The sequence below is a fragment of the Bos indicus x Bos taurus genome, chromosome 11 (assembly GCF_003369695.1).
Source record: "Bos indicus x Bos taurus breed Angus x Brahman F1 hybrid chromosome 11, Bos_hybrid_MaternalHap_v2.0, whole genome shotgun sequence".
Taxonomy (NCBI): Eukaryota; Metazoa; Chordata; class Mammalia; order Artiodactyla; family Bovidae; genus Bos; species Bos indicus x Bos taurus.
Window position 1 is genome coordinate 70,001,181 of NC_040086.1, and position 19,034 is coordinate 70,020,214.

Genomic DNA, 19,034 nt, shown 5'->3' on the forward strand with positions numbered 1-19,034 from the left:
ATAGGATCATTTTTCTTACTGTACCATCAATGTTAATGAGCCTAAAGTTGTTGCACCAACAAATAACACTCTAAATCCAGATATCTAGACTCATGAAAGCAGCTGGCCAAAGACATCAGAATTCCTTAAAAGTATTTTTGGGACTTGGTGTGAGGAGCATGATTGGGGATAGTTTTTATTATTATTATTATTACAAGCCACTCTGAACTACTTGACTCCTTGCTTTATGTATAAATTACTTTGATTTGTAGTCATTGAGTGCTTGCCATATGGCAAGCATTGTGTTAAATATGAAACATTTAGAGGTGGTACCAGTCTTGTAACAAAAGCATCTACAGAACAAATGATGCTCCGTCAGGAGCCCTTCACAGAGATGGGTTCGTGTAAATTAGAAGAGAGGAAGCAGAACTGGGAATCACAGTCCACAGAATATTTGGTCAATTGATAGAAACTGTTGGTTTAGAAGCCTCAGAGAGCTAAATTAGGAGAAGAAGTCTTTAGGACTTAGGGGCTTGGAGACTTGACATGTTTCCTTTAGATTAATAATATTCTAGGCAGGCAGATAGAATTACTGACAGTTTGCAGCTCTAAGGGTCCTCAGAGAGATTCTATCCAACCTTTTCATTTTACAAACAAAGAAACCTTGGTAGTAGCAGAGCCAGGGATGAAATTTGGTCCTTCTGATTCCAAGTTTAGGGATAGATAAAAGGAGCTCCAGATTGACACCCCTCAAATCAGGAAATCAACATTCATCACGTATCTACTAAGGGCCAGACACTGTACTAGCCACTTTCACATATGCAATTCAATTTAATCTCCATGACAGCCATAGGAGGTAGGCTATAGCCATATTAAATCTGAGCAAACTAAGGTTTAAAGAGGTTAAATAATTTGTCTAAAGCCTAGAATGAAATAGAGATAGAGCCTGAATATAAAAGAGTCTGTCTGATCTCAAGATTCATGCCCCTTGGTTTCTGTCTCATAATTTGAGCCCTGCTGGCTTAGATGAGAGTGACACATCCCTATGCCTGTGACCAGAGGTAGAAATAATAACCATTTCATATTTAATCATTGAACACATCAACACAATAACGTAATAAGGAAACCACAATCGTGGCACCGGGTAAGCAGGGCTCTTTGATCTGCTTCTCCACCCACTATGGCCCACTCTGGGAGAAGGTCTGTGAGCTGCCAGGCCATCCTTCTTAATTAGAAGGGACCCCAGGAGCCTTCCCATAGCCCCAAGCTATTCTGAGCAAAATAAACAGGAAATGGGAAAGAGGAAGAGGAGAGATAAATTCTCACTGACTTTAAAAGATTTATACTGACAATATCCCAAGGAGCTTATGAAATGTATTTTTTCCTTTTATTTTATTTTTTAGGGGTAGAGGAAAGCTGCTGATGAAGAGATAGCTCTCAACTATAGTTTTATTGAGAGTGAAAATACTTTAAGCTCAGTCCCTTATTGATAGTCCAGTTGCACAAAATAAAATTCATATAAACATCATCTCACATATTAGAACTGGAAAAGTAATCCATCTTCCAGTCAGCTTTGAAAGAGTCTCATTATTGAGGTACTGAATCACAAGGACAGAATTTACATGTGGTTTCACATCCAGGAGGGAGGGACAGTGGAGAAGATGAGCCCCCCCAAGCCCCAGCAACTTCAGCTTGATTTGCTCCTATTGGGAGCTCGAGTTTCCCAGGGGTTAAACGAATATCTTTAATACCCAATCATCAGTGTGTGCTCACTGACAAAAAAGGGAAGCACCTCTTTTATTTTGCCTGCTTTCTTTCTCTCAGTAGCTCAAAAAGCTGGTTTCAATCCAACTTTTTCCCAATGAAAAATACCAGCGTAGGGTCTCAGACCCAGACACACTACTGTGCTCCCTTATATGTGGCATGTGTGGTTTCATCCTAAGCTCAGAATGCACCCCAAAGTATCTGCCACAAGACTGTGCCCCAGAGATACTTCCAGGGCTCTCACTTGCTCTGAACAGATGGTTGGAAGCCTCAGTAGATCCCAGAGTTGTCCCTAACACAGCACCTTTGCTTACAACGTAACATACTAAACACATCACATCTGCATTTAGTCTTGTCCTTGCCTGGTGTGGACGGATGGTGGAGGATGAGGTTGGGTCAGTTTTGATCCCGCTTCTCCCCCACCATACCAGATTAATCTTCCTGAAACATCACTCTGATGAGGTGCCTATCCTGCTCAAAAATCTTTTCTGGCTCCCTATTGTCCAAAGTATAGTTGAACACTTTCAGCTGGAAATGAAATGTTCTCTGTGGTCTGGCCCACATGCACCAGCCTTCCTTATTTCTCAGCCTTCTCTTCATGTGCCCCACTCTGCATCCAAATGCCATGACACATTTTCTGCATTTCTGCCTTGACTCCTCTTCCTCTCAAATTTTGCATAGCCATTTCTGCCAATATCTTTGTTTTTCTCTCCTTTAAAGACCTAGCTCAAAGATCATCTTCTTTATGAATCTTCCCAGCTGAACCTAATATCTTTTGTGGAGCCTTCCAAAGTACTTTGTCTGTATGTGTCTTATGACTCTATAACCTCTACCTTTGATTAAAGTTAGTGCAGACGTCTCATCACCCCTATGGGACCTAGAGTTCCTTGAAGTCCAGAACTGTGTCTGACTCATGTCTGTGTCCCCAGGGCAGAGCCAGTGCTTGGATGTTTGCTCAAAGTAGGCATCCAATAAATGAAATCTGAGGGCAGAAAGGAGTGAGTAAAGAGGCCAATGAACAAATGGATTTGGTCCAGCACCCATCTGCCTGTCTTTCTCCTGTCCCACCCCTCTTGGCTCCTGCGTTATACAACTTGGCCACAAGGCACTCTGGTTACATTTCATTTTAGGATAAAGAATACAGTGGGGCAATGAGAAAGATGCAAGGTTTAAAGAGCCTTGATTAGGAGTTCAGAGACCTGGAATCTGGTTTGGACTTTCAAGTTGAGACTTTATACAAGTTATTTCCCACTTCCGATCTCCAGTCTGCTTCTCTAGAAAAGCAAGGGCATTACATTGGATCAAATTAAAGTGCTTTCTGAGTCTTTGATTCTAATTATTATTTTTTTTTTAACCTCTGTGCCCGTAACAAGAATGTCTCCCCATGGTAAAATAGGATAATAATACAGATTATTTACTGAGGGTCAAAAAGCACTTTTTAAAGGCCCGTGCACCATGCTGAAAACTTCCCACTAATTACAGAGGGTTCAGTTTCCAGTACTGACCCGTGTCCCTGATTCAGAAACAGTCTTGTGCTGACTTCATCCTGATTGTAACTAGAAGTCATATTTATCTACTTCTAAAATATAGCAACTCTCCAAATTCCTGACACAATATGTGTCCTTGGAAATACTTAGCTTCTGGTAGAAATCCCTTTCTTTCCTCCATATCATTCTTTATCAACAAAAAGTATGGTTCCTTTGCCTACTCGATAAATTGGGTTATCTGTGAAGGAGACTAATTCTATGTGCTGGGGGTGGTTAAAGAAGCTGAATACCCGTTAGCTGGTTCCCACAGGAGAAATCAAGGATCTTATGAGACAGGCTTTCACTGCAAAAGGAGCAGCATCTAATGGTCCAAAACTTCAATGGAGAAGTGTGGCGAGTGATATTAATGCATCAGAAGGAATACCAGGAACAATAAAATAATGCTGTTCCTTTATGCCAACAGTAATCCCCATAAACACAGGTTTTGTGTAGGTCACTTGGCCTGTGCTGCTGGTATTAGGGTTGGCTTGCCCCAGAGGGAAACTCTGCCACAGACATGGCACCAGGATGGATTTGTAGGGCTCTCTTTGTGGAGAATAGTTGCAGATTCACATGATTCATAGACTAAGGGGCTGAAATGGGTCTTAAAAGATTATTAAAAAAAAAAAAAAGATTATTGAGTTTGGCCAACCCTTCCCATGCCATTTTTATACATGAGGAAACTGAAACAAGAAAAAGTTAATGCTTTGCTCTAGATCACTTAGCTAGTAAGCAAAGAAGTTGTAGCCATGATCTTGGCTACAAAATAAGTGACCAAAATAAGCCACACAAAGAAAATCTTGAACTGGTCATAACTATTAGACAGCCTGGAGCCAACCCAAACATTCCTCAGAAACTCTGAATTGTCCAACAGATATCAGTTTAGTCTGAAGTTGGCTTGAGTGTCATATGAAGAACTCAGGTCAGCTCAGATTTAAACTGTGACCCATTGGGTGGCCTGAGATGCCCCAGAGTGTCCTGGTTTGTGAGGTTTGGAGATACCACACATGGAGGTTTATGAGGTAGAACTGATACCCTGGCTCCACTCTGGGATCATATATGGAGTGAGGGACTCTCTTAGGCTGTCCTCGTTACAGACGAGAAACCTGAGATTCAAAGATAAGATACAGAACTAGTCAGTAGGGAAGCTGAGGTGAGAAGCTCGGTCTTCCTGATAATAAGTCCCAGATCACTATCTTTGCCTGAGGCTTTACTTTTTATGGAAACAGCCTAAGAGAGCAAGGAAGAGATTGGCTGTGTGAAGAAGGTGAGAGGCTGGAGGAAGACTTCCAGCATCGTTGACTCTAATGCCGTTGATCTCTCTAATCCCACCACAGAGCTGATGCTGGTCCTCTCATCTGGACACACTGCAGACTCACTCTCCATGTCTCTTGGCAGGTGCCTTCCTCCTCCTCAACACCTCGGCAAACTCCAAGCACACGATCCTGAGCCCGTGGATGAGGAGCAGCAGCGAGCACTGCCGGCTGGCCGTCTCGGTGCATCGGCACCTGCAGCCATCGGGCAGGTACGTCGCTCAGCTGCTGCCCCACAACGAGGCTGGAAGAGAGATCCTCCTGGCACCCACTCCGGGAAAGCATGGGTGAGTCCTTCCCCGTGTCCCAAATCCAGTATGTGAATGGAGATGTGGCTTTTGGCTACAAATTTCCAGACTCTATGACATCTACTTAAAACTCACAATCGTCCTTTAACGGGTAGGGTCCAGATTGAGCCATTACTGCTATTATTCCCTGGGTGGTGTCTCGGGCACTGATCTGTGGGGCCCTCTGGCTGCCCAGGCTGGCGGTCCTTCCAGAGGCCAGAGGACCAGCTGGCAGAGTGGACATTTAATGAGTGGGTATTAAAGATATTCGTTTCCCAAAGTCCAGATGGAGCCAAGAAGAAAACAGCCAAGGGGAGTGTTAAAAGGCCAAAATGAAAGTAATTTAATATGCTGGAAACTGGTTTTTACCAGGGGAACTTTGGCAGGAAGGGAAAGAGCAAACCTTTGTGGCTGCCTGAGCAGTCCCACAGCAGTGCGGGACCCCACGGTGGAAGAGATCAGGGCTGCCGCACGGTGCCGATTGAGGAGAGGAGTAAGACAGGCTTCACAGCAAGGCTTCACAGCACTGATGTCATACCCAGTACCCTTGTCATTGAACTTAAGCTTCCTGGACATACTCACTTGCTTCCTCAGTGATCTGTCGGGCCTCTAGAAACGGTGACTCTGGGAAGCAAACTTGAACAAGGGAATCTCTGCGCTTGCCTTTCTTCTCATTCCATAAGACCCCAGCTTTGAGGGGTCCCTGCTCTGATAATCAACAAGAGTGAGAGAGGCATGTGTGCTAGTTGACCTCACATTTCTAGCTAAACTTACAGGGCTTAACTTTCCTCTAAGAAAATATCTTTCGGAGAGACTCCAACTGAACAGTGATGTTACCCATCTCCACCTCTGTGCTATACTGGGTCAGTGGGAAGAGCCTACCTACCACCATTCCAATAAAACTATACAGCCTCTTACTCATTTCTTGAAAGGCTTCACCCTACTCCCCCTGCTACTGGCCCATCTGTATTTATTTGTGTTTCAAAGAACTGCTACTACTGTCCCAGCAGGAATGAAATCTTGGCTTCAGAAAGGATGTTCTCCTCATATCGAAACTCGCATGCATCTTCTTGCCTCAGAAATGTCTCGTTGGCCTGACTGGGAGGGGCCCGGCCACCAAGTGTTTCTTGCTGTGTTCATAAGAAATCAAGAATGCCAGGTGTTAGGGGTGAGCCATGGGCACGCCTTCCTCCATCATAGCCTCCCTTTCTTGTGAGAATACCAGATGGCAAAGTCTCCCATCCATGAGTGGGGCTGGTGGTGGCCTCAGCCGCAGTGCCATCCTGTATGTGTTTGCCCAGCCCCATGAGCTATTTATTTTGCCTTCTGCTCACCATTCCTGCCCCACCAAGCCTGGCAGAGTCCAGAGAGTGCTGCCTGGTGCTGCTGGGACTTCAGGCTATCAATCTGTTAAAGTGCTGGAGGAGTGGGGAGCGGGTAGAGGACTCACTGATGTCACAGGGGGACCTGGAGTTTGGGGTCTCCCTGAAATGCCAGCTGAGAACATGCATGCCTGCAAGGGGACAAATGCCGCAGGACTTCAGCACTTCCTAAGTAGCAGGGCCTGGTCCCTGTCCAGCATCCTCAGGAAGATGACTGCTCCTTGGTGTGACTCGCTGTGGGGGCTTACAAAAAGCCATCCCCTCTTTATCTTCCTGTGCTCATAACTATCATCTGAGGTCCCATTTCAGTTCAGTTCAGTCACTCAGTCATGTCTGACTCTTTGCAACCCCATGGACTGCAGCATGCCAGGCCTCCCTATCCATCACCAACTCCTGGAGTTCATTCAAACTCATGTCCATTGAGTCGGTGATGCCACCCAACCATCTCATCTTCTGTCACCCTCTTCTCCTCCTGCCTTCAATCTTTCCCAGCATCAGGGTCTTTTCAAATGAGTCAGGTCTTTGCATCAAGTGGCCATAGTATTGGAGTTTCAGCTTCAGCATCAGTCCTTCCAATGAATATTCAGGACTGATTTCCTTTAGGATGGACTGTTTGGATCTCCTTGCCGTCCAAGGGACTCTCAAGTCTTCTCCAAAACCACAGTTGAAAAGCATCAATTCTTTGGCTCTCAGCTTTCTTTATAGTCCAACTCTCACATCTGTACATGACTATGGGGAAAACCATAGCTTTGACTAGACAGACCTTTGTTGGCAAAATAATGTCTCTGCTCATTTAACAGACAGGAAAACTGAGACAAAGAGGAGATCGGCAGCCTATTTATAGTAACCTAAACAAGACTTCAGTTCTCCCCTTTCTTCATTTGGGGTCTTTCTGGGTCATTTCTCCTCTTTCTGGGAAACCCATAGCCTCTCGGCAGGAATTCAGGGAGAACCGATGAGTTTGCGAAAGAGGAGATGGAAGTGAAGGAACTTTGCGAAAAGAGACAAGCTAGCTTCTTTGACAGAGAAGGCAATGGCAACCCACTCCAGTACTCTTGCCTGGAAAATCCCATGAATGGAGGAGCCTGGTAGGCTGCAGTCCTTGGGGTCTCAAAGAGTCGGACACGATGGAGGGACTTCACTTTGACTTTTCACTTTCATGCATTGGAGAAGGAAATGGCACCCCACTCCAGTGTTCTTGCCTGGAGAATCCCAGGGATGGTGGAGCCTGGTGGGCTGCCATCTATGGGGTCTCACAGATTCGGACATGACTGAAGCGACTTAGCAGCAGCAGCAGCTTCTTTGAAGATCCGGGGGGCATGTAATGGTGACCTTCCCTCCATATGTGGTGAGAACACAGAGACCAATACTGCACAATGCAGGAGGCTGTGACCTTTCCCTGAGGCTGCCATTTCTGTGTCCATTTCGCAGGCCAAAGCATTTTCTTCCCAGCATGACTCCTTGATCACTGGCAGTCATCTGTCCCCTGGAGGGAGGGAGCTGAGGCAAGGGAAATGCTGCAGGGGTGATGGGCAAGCCCACTGACCCTGGCTTTGGTAGGGCTGCCCCTGCATCCTAGGGGCTTTGCCTCAGGCCAGGCTCCGTGAGTCTTGTGCCACAATGTTCTCTCCTAGCCGTGGCAGAGTCATTTTGGAGTTTGATGATAAGAGTGATTCTGGTTTAAATTAAAGACACCTGAGCCAGCCCTGAGGGTGCTTCCCTGGGCACCCTGGCAAGCTGCAGGCCACAGGCCCTTTCCATCAATTCAGAGAACTCTAGCTGTTCACGTCCAGCTGGATCTGGGTTTGCTCAGTCTCGATACTATTGACATCTGGGGCCAGACAGTTCTTCTTGTGGGCACTGTCCTGAGCGTGGCCCCCGCCTTCCAAGGCCTCTACCCACTAGATGCCAGTAGCACCTCCCCAGGTTATGACAACAAAAATGTCTCCAGACATTGCCAGATGTCTCCTGGGGGGCAAAACTGTCCCATTGAGACCTCTGAAATGGAGCATTTTAGAGTGGGGAAGAACACTGGAATTTACCTGGTCCCACCATGTCAGTTCACAAGTGTTGGGAACTGAGGCCAGGAGGGGTAAAGGACTTACTTCCCGTCACATATGTGTCAGTGTTGGCAGGCGTGTGTATGTTCCAGCCGCTGTGCCAAGTCCTGGGTTTCACAGACATATAAGGCCCATTCCCACCCTTGAGTAGTAACTTGTTAACACTAATTATGCACTAATTATGCCAATCACTGCTATGCACTTTAAATGTGTTTTCTTATTTAATACTCAACAACACAGGTACTGTGTTACTATCTTCTGTCTCACAGATGAGGAAATTGAGTGAAGCCAAATAACTTGTCCAAGGTCACTGACTAGACAGGGTGGAGGGCATCTGAACCTCATCAGGCTGACTCTAGATTGTTTTCACCCATTGCTGCAAGAGCTCAATTGAACCACAGTAGTGCAGCAAAAATAATAATAATAATGTTCTGTGAATCAAAGTCTTGAATTTAAGTCCTATGTCACTATTCAATTGTCAGTTCAATGAACAGTCATTTATTGGGTATTTTGTATTTGTTAGGACCATAGAGGTGCTAGAGATGTGGAAAGCCAACCTTGATGGTTTGTGAAAGGATATTTCATGAATGAGCTCTATGAGTTCAGGCACATTCCATCCCTACCTAAGCCTCAGATTTACCATTTGTAAAGTGGGAATGATGGTGCTGCCCTTCTCACATAGTCATGTGGGGTCCGTGCAGTTAAGGATGTGAAGGGTTTTGTACACTCTGATCAGGAAACACATGTAAGAGGCCATTTACTTAATACCCTGATCTACTCCACTCTGCTTACAATTTGGGATCACACAGGATTGCAACTCATCTGTTTTCTGATTATGAGGTCAGTGCCACTCTCAAGAATCTTTTGATTTGGGGATCCTTGGCAGTTTGCCTTGCTGGAAGCTTGTTCCCTATAATGTCAGAGATGACCCCAGGAGCCCAGTGATCAATGCAGTGAGGGGGACATGGTGAAATCGTGGTGGTGATGACAGTGATGACTACGGATAAGGCTGGCTTCCTCTCAGAACAGAACACGGTGGTTAGGGAACGCTGCTGGGAAAACAACAGTCAGCATTTGTAGTAACAAGGGAGGAAGTTGTCATAACACTGTCGACTCGGGAGAGCCTGACTCAGAGGAACGACAAGTCAGAGGCCAGCAAGTCCCTGGGAGACCACTCAGTGCAACACCAGCGGGGCGGCAGCCTGCGAGGAGGCACAGGAAGCAGGGGCAGCGGTTGGGGAATCCCAACAGATGCTCCCCTCCCAGTCGCCTGGAAAGCAGCAGCAGCAGCAGCAGCAGCAGCAGAGTGTGTGAGATCTAAATGATTCACAGGGCGAGAACGCCTGAGTCTGCCAAGACAGTCAGGCTTTGCCCGGAGTCTCCCAGGGGACAGCCGACAATGAATGCCTGGCCTGCTCATCTGCTCATCTTCCCAGCCAGAAAGGCCACGGACTCAAGGAAGCAGAGAAATGGGCTGTCAAACTGCCCAACCCCGCTGACTGCAGAATCTAGCAGGCAGAGGACATCCTAACTGGAAATTAGAGGCCACAGAGTTCTGTGAATTCAACGAATATAATACCTATTTAACATGGTGTACTGTGAAATGCTCCAGTATTTTGGCCACCTGATGCGAAGAACAAACTCACTGGAAAAGACCCTTATGCTGGGAAAGATGGAAGGCAAAAAGAGAAGGGAGCAGCAGAGGATGAGGTGGTTGGATGGTGTTACTGACTCAATGGATGTCAGTTTGAGCAAACTCTGGGAGGTAGTGAAGGACAGAGGAGACTGGCGTGCCGCAGTCTATGGGGTTGCATAGAGTCAGACATGACTGAGCAACTGAACAACAAACTGGAATGGCATGAGGAGGATGGCGCACACTGTGCCCAACTGTAGTAGATACTTAATACATTAATAGATCCTTCTCAGTTTATAATTCATGTAAGCACCATGGATGGAGTGCCACCTGTATCATCGGTGCTGGGAATACACAGCCGGAGATGACAAAGGCTTTCTTTCAAGAAGCATCCAGTTCAGTAAGGAAGACACAAGTTCAACAGCAACAGCAGATGCTTATGCAGATGTTCTTAAATTAGGGCCCAGAAATTTTAAGAGGCTGAGCTAAGACCACTGTCCAGGAAAGCCAGCACAGGCATCTCAGCTCCTTCTTCTCCTGTGCTCCCCTGCCTTTCAACTGAAAGCTGTTTTAGAAAGAGCAGTCTGTCCAGCAGCAATTGGCAATGTAAAATCAGCAGCTTCTTGGACTCAAGAACACAAGCCCAAGGGTTGGTGGTGTCTCAGACTGTAAGAGCGACTCTCCAAGACTGCTTCCATGACATCCGCAACAAGTCTGCCTTCCTCCTTGCGCATACAGCTTTCTCCTGCAGCCCTGGGTATCTGGGGACTTTTCTTACGTGTGACCAGAACTACAGTGTGTGGAGGGAAGAATTGGGCCTGGGGGGATAGAAGTTGCCAATCTTTTGAATTACTAATACTTGAAAAGATGTTTTAAACCTAAAGGATTTGGTGATACCTGGGCTTGAGCCAAGATAAGCCGTCAGGGCCTTTTCACAACACGAATGAGACTCATTCCAGAGGGTAGCAGAGAAATAAGATTCTCCACAGCACAGAACTTCACCTATCTGTGGGAGCTTAACCCCTACACTCAGAGGAGACTTGAGTTCCATCTGTCTCGTTGATTTCCTGATGTGGGAAGCCAGGGCTCAATGCCTGATGAGATGTGATAAAGGTCAAAGTGCAGGCTCCTGGCAAAGCCAGGACCCACGCCCATGTTGGGCCCCAGAGCCCCATCCTCCAGTGCTTCCATTTGTCTGTTTCCCAGCTAAACAGAAAATCTCAATCAAGAAGTCCTCAACCTCATTGCCCTGAGATTAACATCTGCACTCCCCTCTCAGTTGAAGAAGAACTCACGTCTGTGCTGGGTACCCACACGGCTGCCATGTTTATTTAAACCGATTGGTTCTGACTAAAGATCCCAGCTTTAAAACCAGAAACAGTCCCAATGGGAGACCTGCCAAAGGAATTTAACCCAAAGCAATATTGATTGCTGGGCGTCAGGGGTGAGCCGTCAGTCCTAGCTGCTAGTTTGCAGTGTGGTAATAGAACAACCACCGCCTTCCCAGCCTCAGCTTCCTCCCTCCTGAAGTGGAGATTTCACCGCTGCCTCCCCTTCCTCCATCGCGCAATGCAAGTGCCCCTGCCTCAGGTTGCCAGTCAGGACAGCGGAGCAGGAAGTGATACAGTCTGCTTTATGGGCCCACTAGTCTGGCACACAATACAGTTACCTACTACTGACCCACAGAGACCTTTCACCACTTTTGTACAGAAACCTGGATTTCCCTATAAATAGACTGGATGGTCTCAGGAGGCTGAGCGAGGGGCAGGAGCGGGGGAGCGCAGTGTGGTAAGATGACACAGGGCATTTGCCTCTGAAAGGATGCCCGACGGCCTCTGCTCAGCCTTGCTGGGCGTACCTTCAGTTGGTTCAGGGCACTGTGGCAGGCCTGGCCAGCGTGAGGAAATTAGAGGCCTGTGGTACTCAGCGTCCCGGGCAAAGTTCTCCTCGCATCCTGCCCGCATGACAAACGGGACCAGGAGTGAACAAAAGGTGATCATTTATTGAAATTGATGCCCTCGAGTGGCACTGTCACAGTGATTTAATTTCAGGCCCCGCTTCTTCTCGCTTTCAAAGTCATTCGTAGTGTCAGCTTCTCTCTTTTCCCCCTTGGTCTGAATAACACACTAATAAATATACAATAAGGGCTTTAATGTCCGGGTGATTTACACTAAAAAGAGAGAGCCATTCAAAGGCTTTAAAGATAATTTTTAAAAGCCTTAAAACTCACACTCAGCCCTGTCACGGTGTCATGGGAACAGTCATGCAGCTGGGAACTCTAGAGCAGAGGCAGTTGTGAGACTCCAGTCCTAGGAGCGCAGGGAGGCACCCCCTCCCCCAGCACACACACTCAGTGTGCTCTTAGGCTAGTCTCTGGAGCCTCAGCTTTCCTCTCTGTGTGATGGTAGTAACTGAACCACCTCATAGGGTGGTTGTGAAGTTAAATTAAATAATGTGGAGTGGGTGTTCCCCTCATCCCCTACCAATTGCTCCTATAAAGGTGGGCCAGCCTTCCTCCAGACTGCTCAGCATTTGGGGAGAGTGGTTGTGAGATGGGCCAAGGTTATCAATTTCATACCCCTCGGTATGATCTAGGTGGTACCCCAAAGTACCAGTCCCACTAACTATGCCTGGATTTATCATATTTCTCACCCCTTTGAGTAGTAATATTGAAGCAACAACTAAAATGCTAGTCTTCTCTAGCATATGGACCTTAAGCCATTGAAATGGTAGGTCTCAAGATTTGGGGGTACAAATCATAAGTACACAGTTTACAAAATCCATATGGCTAAAGGCCATTCCAATTGATTCTGATTTTAGTCTTGGGAAGGGGCATGAGCATAAGTATTTTTAAAGAGTGCCACTGGGATTCTGATGTGCATCAAGAATTAGTAATGACAGCTAACATCTCAGCTTGACTTGCGTCATCACATAAACAGGTGGCTTTCTATAACTATTTACTAAATGCTAAGAAAAAAATTAAAAAAAGAAAGCTTGGAGAGGTGAGATGGACTTCTGTGCAGGGTGGACAGTCATTTTTCTCCCCCTTATGGGGAGAAATGCTAGTGACAAGGCTGTCTAAGCCTGGCCTGATCCTGCCTGCTGTGCACCCCCAAGCTGGGAAAACTATGTATCCCAAGTCATGGATGGGTCTGGTCTCCTCTGGTGGGTCTTCTCAGGACACATGTGTTATTCTTTCTCCAAAAGGACTGTGGTGTTCAAGGCTATGGAGACTGAGAAGAATACACCGTGGACTGGAGAAAGCCTGACCTTTTAGAGTCAGAGGGGGTCTCCATCCCATGCATCCTTTCATGCGTCCATCCACCCTCTATCCACACACTATCCACCATGCCTCTTGATCTTCAGAATGTCATATGTTGACTCTCATCTCATCTTCAGATTAACAGCAGGACCATGGCACTCCTCTGTGTTCTTAGGAGGTAGACACTATGTTGTCAGTATTCGCAGTAAGTATCTGCCCTGTGCATGTTGAGGGTACAAAGTACATCAACATCCACCCACTCATTTCATCTTCACTACAATCTGTGCCTTATATGTTGTTACCCTCATTTTACAGATAAGTAAACTGAATCTCAAAGACGTTCAGTGATTTGCCCATAGTCGTGGGTAACATACAGTGGGGAACACAGATCTTCTGCCTCATTTTTTTATCTCATGTTATTTCCCCCAAGGAAGCCTTGCAGTTGAACCCTTGTATCACACCTGGCTCTGAGGAAATCAGTCAGGAAAATCTCACCTGATATTTGGTCATCTGGCTCTAGGCTACACACCCTGAAGCTAGATCCTTGGTTTGCACATCTTTTCCTTGCAGTGCCTGGCACAGCATCTAGAACACAGAAGATATTCTGTGTTAGGTGAACAGATACCAGATCAGTTTACGGTAGTTCCATGATGCGAGTCTTCCTAAATCTAAGCTCTAAAAGTTAAAAGTCCAGGCCAAAATCAAAGAAGAGTCTCCAATCAGTGAAAAGATAAAAAGTGCTTCTCCCCACCCTCTGCCCACGCCCAGGGATAGATGTGTGATTCTCCCAGGGGTTCGGGAAGCAGCTGTCAGAATGCACCTCAACTGTGAAGGTTGCCACCAAGTACAAAGGACAATTCCTTTCCTGGCAGGTACAACTTTTACTCACGATTGCCTTCATTGATGAGCGTCAAGAAAAATAAATGAAAAGACCATCGGCTTCTGCCAGCTTTGACCTTCGAGATTTGACAGCCCAAGGCTTGTAGTGGGGCTCTTCTGAGCTGGTTGCTTTCGTTTTTCCACTCTGCCCTGGATATTTGATGGATTGAACACTAGGTAGATAAGAGAATTGTGAATACCTATAAACCCCTCGGCTTGTCAGAATGGCATCCTGGCAAATCCCATAATGATAAATATATGTTGTATACAAAGAGAAGTCAAAATGCATAAAAACAATCACTTCTCATCTCAGGAGTGTTTACCAAGTACTTACCACTTCCCAGTGGGGAGGGAGATATTAAAAATAGATGGAGGAATTAGGTGATACACCAGTGGTGTCAGAGAATTGACACATTCCTTCCATCATGCACTGTGGCAGCAAATGTTTACAAGTCTTACTCTATCCCAGGCACTGGTTGGACTCTGGTGGCTCTTCCTGCCTTCAAGGCTTCAGAGTGAGGTTTGGTGTTGGACGACAAGGGACAGATCTGATGCTGTGATGGGTATGTGCACTGGTGCCACAGGGGTGCTGGTGAAGAGCTTGTCCCCTGAAATCCACTTGTGCTGGGGCAGAAAATAGTTGCACATGTGGACTGTCTTTAGATCATACCAGAGGGAAAGAGAAAGTGAGAAGTGCCTGGACCCAGGGCGAAATCTTTTGAGCACTTGAAACAGGATAAAGAGTCAGACAAGACTGAGTGACTTCACTTTCACTTTTCATTTTCATGCATTGGAGAAGGAAATGGCAACCCACTCCAGTGTTCTTGCCTGGAGAATCCCAGGGACGGAGGAGCCTGGTGGGCTGCTGTCTACGGGGTCACACAGAGTCGGACACGACTGAAGTGACTTAGCAGCAGCAGCAGCAGCAGCAACAGGATGTTTGCCACAAGAAGAGGTGGGGTGGGGGTGGGGTCCAGAGACTTCTGTGTTTGGAGACTGCCTCGGTGGGGAGGGGTTGGGTTCTGCTTCCACACAAGCCAGTGGGACACACACATAGAAGTCAGGAGCTCCGAGAGACAGAGACCTGGTGTGGGAGGTGGGGTGGTGCGGGGTGGCCAAGTGATCCTGTGGCCCCAGCACGTCACCAGGCCTCAGCACACATGCCCGCTTTGTGTGGAATGCCTTCCTGTCGGTGTGCACCTGACCACTCCCCTTCTCCCATCAGAGCCAGCTCACTTGTCTTCTCTGGGCCAACCTTATGATTTTGGCTGCTGTTGGCTCCAATTTCAGACCTCTCTTGTCATCCTCCTTCCTCTCCTTTCTCTTTGCAAGAAGAATAGCTCGGGCAGGTTGTTCCTCACGGATTGCCCTCCACCCTGTTCTCCACCAGAGGTCCTTACTCATTCTTCCGCAGCCAGTTTAGTGTCTCCTCCTCTGAGAAGCCCTTTAGGGTCCCCAGAGTGGCATTGGCCCTGTGGCCCTGTGGCAGTCCAGCTGCAGCCCTGTCTCTCCACTGGTCGACAGGGATCTGGTGCCCTTTCACAGCTGGCTTCTTCCTGAGTGCCAACACACAGAGGACAGAGGATGAGTGAGGCTGCTGGTACGGGGCAGGGATGAGCAGGCACCCTGGCAGCCTGAGTAGGGGCTCACCTCTCTTCCAGCATTCCTCTTAATTTGTATAATAGTAATAATGATGATGAAATGGAAAATTTTAGTCCTTGTTTGAGCCAGTGTAACAAAATACCACTGACTGGGCAGTTTATAAACAACAGAAGTTTATTTTGTACAGTTCTGAAGTCTGGGGGCTTCCCTTGTGGCTCAGCTAGTAAAGAATCCGCCTGCAATGTGGGAGCCCTGGGTTCGATCCCTGGCTTGGGAAGATCCCCTGGAGGAGGGAAAGGCTTACTCACTCCAATATTCTGGCCCAGAGAATTCCATAAACTGTTATAGTCCATGGGATTGCAAAGAGTCGGACACGACTGAGTGACTTTCACTTTCACTGGAGTCTGGAAGTCCAAGATCAGGGTGTCAGCAGGAAGAGGTCTCCCTTCCTCGTTCATAGTTGGTGCCTTCTCTCTGTCTTCACATGGCCGAAGGGGCAAGGGAGCTCTCTGGAACCTCTTGATAAGAGCACTCACTAATCCCATTCATAGGGCCTTCACCCTCATGACCCGATCACTACCCAAAAGCCCCATCTCCTCATACTACCACTCTGGGGGGTAGATTTCAACATAGGAATTTGGGGATGGGGGCAGGGAGCACACGCAGGCCATAACCAGGAGAGAGAGGAATAGTTACTTCGTGCTTCCTGTGTGGTATCGGGCATTATTCTAAGAGCCATCCACGTGTCATCTCACCTAACATTGTACTTACCACCACTCCATGAGGGAGGCACTTTCATTTTATCGTGGAGGGAGCTGAAGCTCAGTGTGGTTAAGTAACTTGGCCAGAGTCACACATCTCATATTCAAACCCAAGTCGTCCAGCTCCACAGGTGATACTCCCAAACACTGTGCAGTGAGCTTCCCTAACACCAATAATTGAGAATACATTATTATATATATGTGATGATTAACCTTTGATATGCCCAGTTACATATTTTCTACGGTATATATGTAATCCTTCCCATCCAGAATCAAGGGCAAAGTTCTAAGGCCTCAGCCCACAGAAGAAGCACATTTTGGAGAGCAGGCAGTCCTGAGAACAGGAACTAGAAAACATTATGTCTGGCCCTGCAGAAGGTCATAGTAAGTCTAACTAAAGAATGTGGTCTTAGATTCCTGTGATTGCTGATTTGTGAAGCTCTCCTCCAATCCTGCCCCTCACTGCTTGCTGGTTTCAGGTCTCTTTCTGTGGTAAAGTAGCAGAAATAGGTGATGGAATCATCAGTTCTTTTAATTGTAATGGAAAAAGGTTAGGTAGCCAGTGCTGACAAGTAAAGAAACACCACCACCTGCATGATCTCCCAGGTCAGCCTGCGTTTGCTCCAGGTCTCAAAATAAAGCTCCCTGTTTTTCATTACCTGGCCTGCTCCTGAGTTTTCCTTTTCCCTTTCTGTTTTGTTTGTAGTTCCACACTCACATGTCTAACTAAATTCCTTGCTGTTAGAACAGAAATGCATTCTCTTATGGTTCAGAGCCTTAGTTAAGAGCTGATCAACCATGGGATTTGGCATTTAAAAGGCTTTACAAAATCTGCTCAGGGATTTGGTGCAATGTCTATTCCTGAGAGATTCTTACATCACTGAACTCCAAGAGGAGAGTTCTCACCACTTTCAAATTACTGATAGCTTTCCCTATAAGTCTTGTGGTGGCAAGAAAAGGGAGGCCATGGAAGGAAAGCCACAGCTTGCAGCAGAGCAGGCCGAGCCCAGGCATGAGAACTAGCATCCCCAGTGGCTTGGAAGGTCCTTGAGACTGTTCCCTCCAGGGCGCCAGGTTACCTGAGGGTCCGGAGCCTTCCTCCACCCCACAGGGCAGCTTTGCTCACATGACTGCTGAGCAGTGGGCCTCCGAGGAGAGACAGCTGTGTGCTGTGCTGTTCATCTTTGGCTCAGCTCTGTGACTCAGATTTTCAGTCTCTCTGAAGGAGTGTGAGGGAGAGGCCAGAGCCAAATTGTTATTCTGTGTTGTTCCGTTAATTCTGTGGAATGCTGCGTGAAGCCTCTGAGGATGATAAGCTCAGTGACTCTTCCTGGGTATTAGGAAGTCCCAAATGAAGCACATCAAGACTTTGAGGAGAGAACGGACAGATGAAAATTGCAGGCTGTTAATCTTCTACTTCAAACCCTTCAATGAAACCATGTCCAACCCAAGATCAAGTCTGAGCTCCTTAGCATGGCACCAACCCAACTGGGCTGCACCCCTCTTAGGCCTGGATCACCCCATTCCTTTGGACCCATACTTCATTTATATCAAACTGTTCAGTTACCCTGCTGAGTAAAGCAAGTTGTTTCAAGCCCTCTTGTCCACCTCCACACACACTCCACATGGCAAAGAAAGAAAGAAAAAGAAAGTGCTAACTATAGGAACAAATTCTCAAATGAATCGGGCCAGGAACTCTTCAAGAACTTGAAATATGGTGGGTTTTTTTGGGGGGGAGGGGGTGGAGAACACATCTAGAAAGCTCTTGACCAAAATTCTACCTCTGTCTTATACAACAGCTTACTTCCTTCTACCCACCTCAGATATATTGACTGTCCTCAGCCTGAGTCATCTTCCTCTGTAGCCCTAACCATCCCACACTGCTAAGCAAAGGCTGACATATATCAGCCTTGGAAATAGGTGGTTCTGATGTTTTCTGATTACCTGCTCTGTGATCCTTTTATCCTCTCCAATTTTCTAAGTAATTTCCTACATATTCTTTCTATATGTTTCCTCATCTTCCACAAGAGACTTCTACTTGGTACTTTCCCCCTGGTTTCTCCCTTTCCTTAGTTTACTACTAGTCTTTACATCCCCACTTAAGCACACTGGCTCCTGTTGAGTTTTTTATCTTTTCACATAAGCCAGGGTGAATTCCAGTTGCATTCTCTTCAGTGTTCCTTGAATATTCCCTCCATTTATCTTGTTTTTCTCTCCCAGGACTACCATTCCTCCCTGACTGCATGAAATTTTGCTTATTATTCTATCGGATATCTACCTGCAGGCCTCAGAGAGACTTCTCTGTCTGGAGTTTTCCACCCTGGTCACTTTCCCTAGGGAGTATCTTGATGCTCTTTGGGGTCATCCTCGCAATAGACCTAGATGACTTCCGTTTCTAAAAATCCCCACTTGGCTGTTATCTTTCTTGATTAACCTTCTGCTACTTTGTCTAAGTTGTCTCACTGGCCTCTGAAGTTTGGGGAGCCAGTGACAGCAGATTCATTGTGTATGGAATGTGAGCCAGGAAATTTGGTGGTTGACAAAGTCAGAATTCAGATAGGAATAAAAACTCTGGATTTCCCTATG

The 19,034-nt window shown here is 46.7% G+C and overlaps 1 protein-coding gene across 1 annotated transcript in view; it reads left to right on the plus strand.

Annotated features, from left to right (window-relative positions):
- ALK (ALK receptor tyrosine kinase) overlaps window positions 1-19,034 on the plus strand; it is a 733,751-nt gene that overhangs the window by 402,253 nt on the left and 312,464 nt on the right. Inside the window, exon 4 of the mRNA XM_027555753.1 lies at window positions 4,668-4,869. Within this exon, the coding sequence (XP_027411554.1) occupies window positions 4,668-4,869 (202 nt within the window). The remainder of the gene's footprint in view (window positions 1-4,667; window positions 4,870-19,034) is intronic.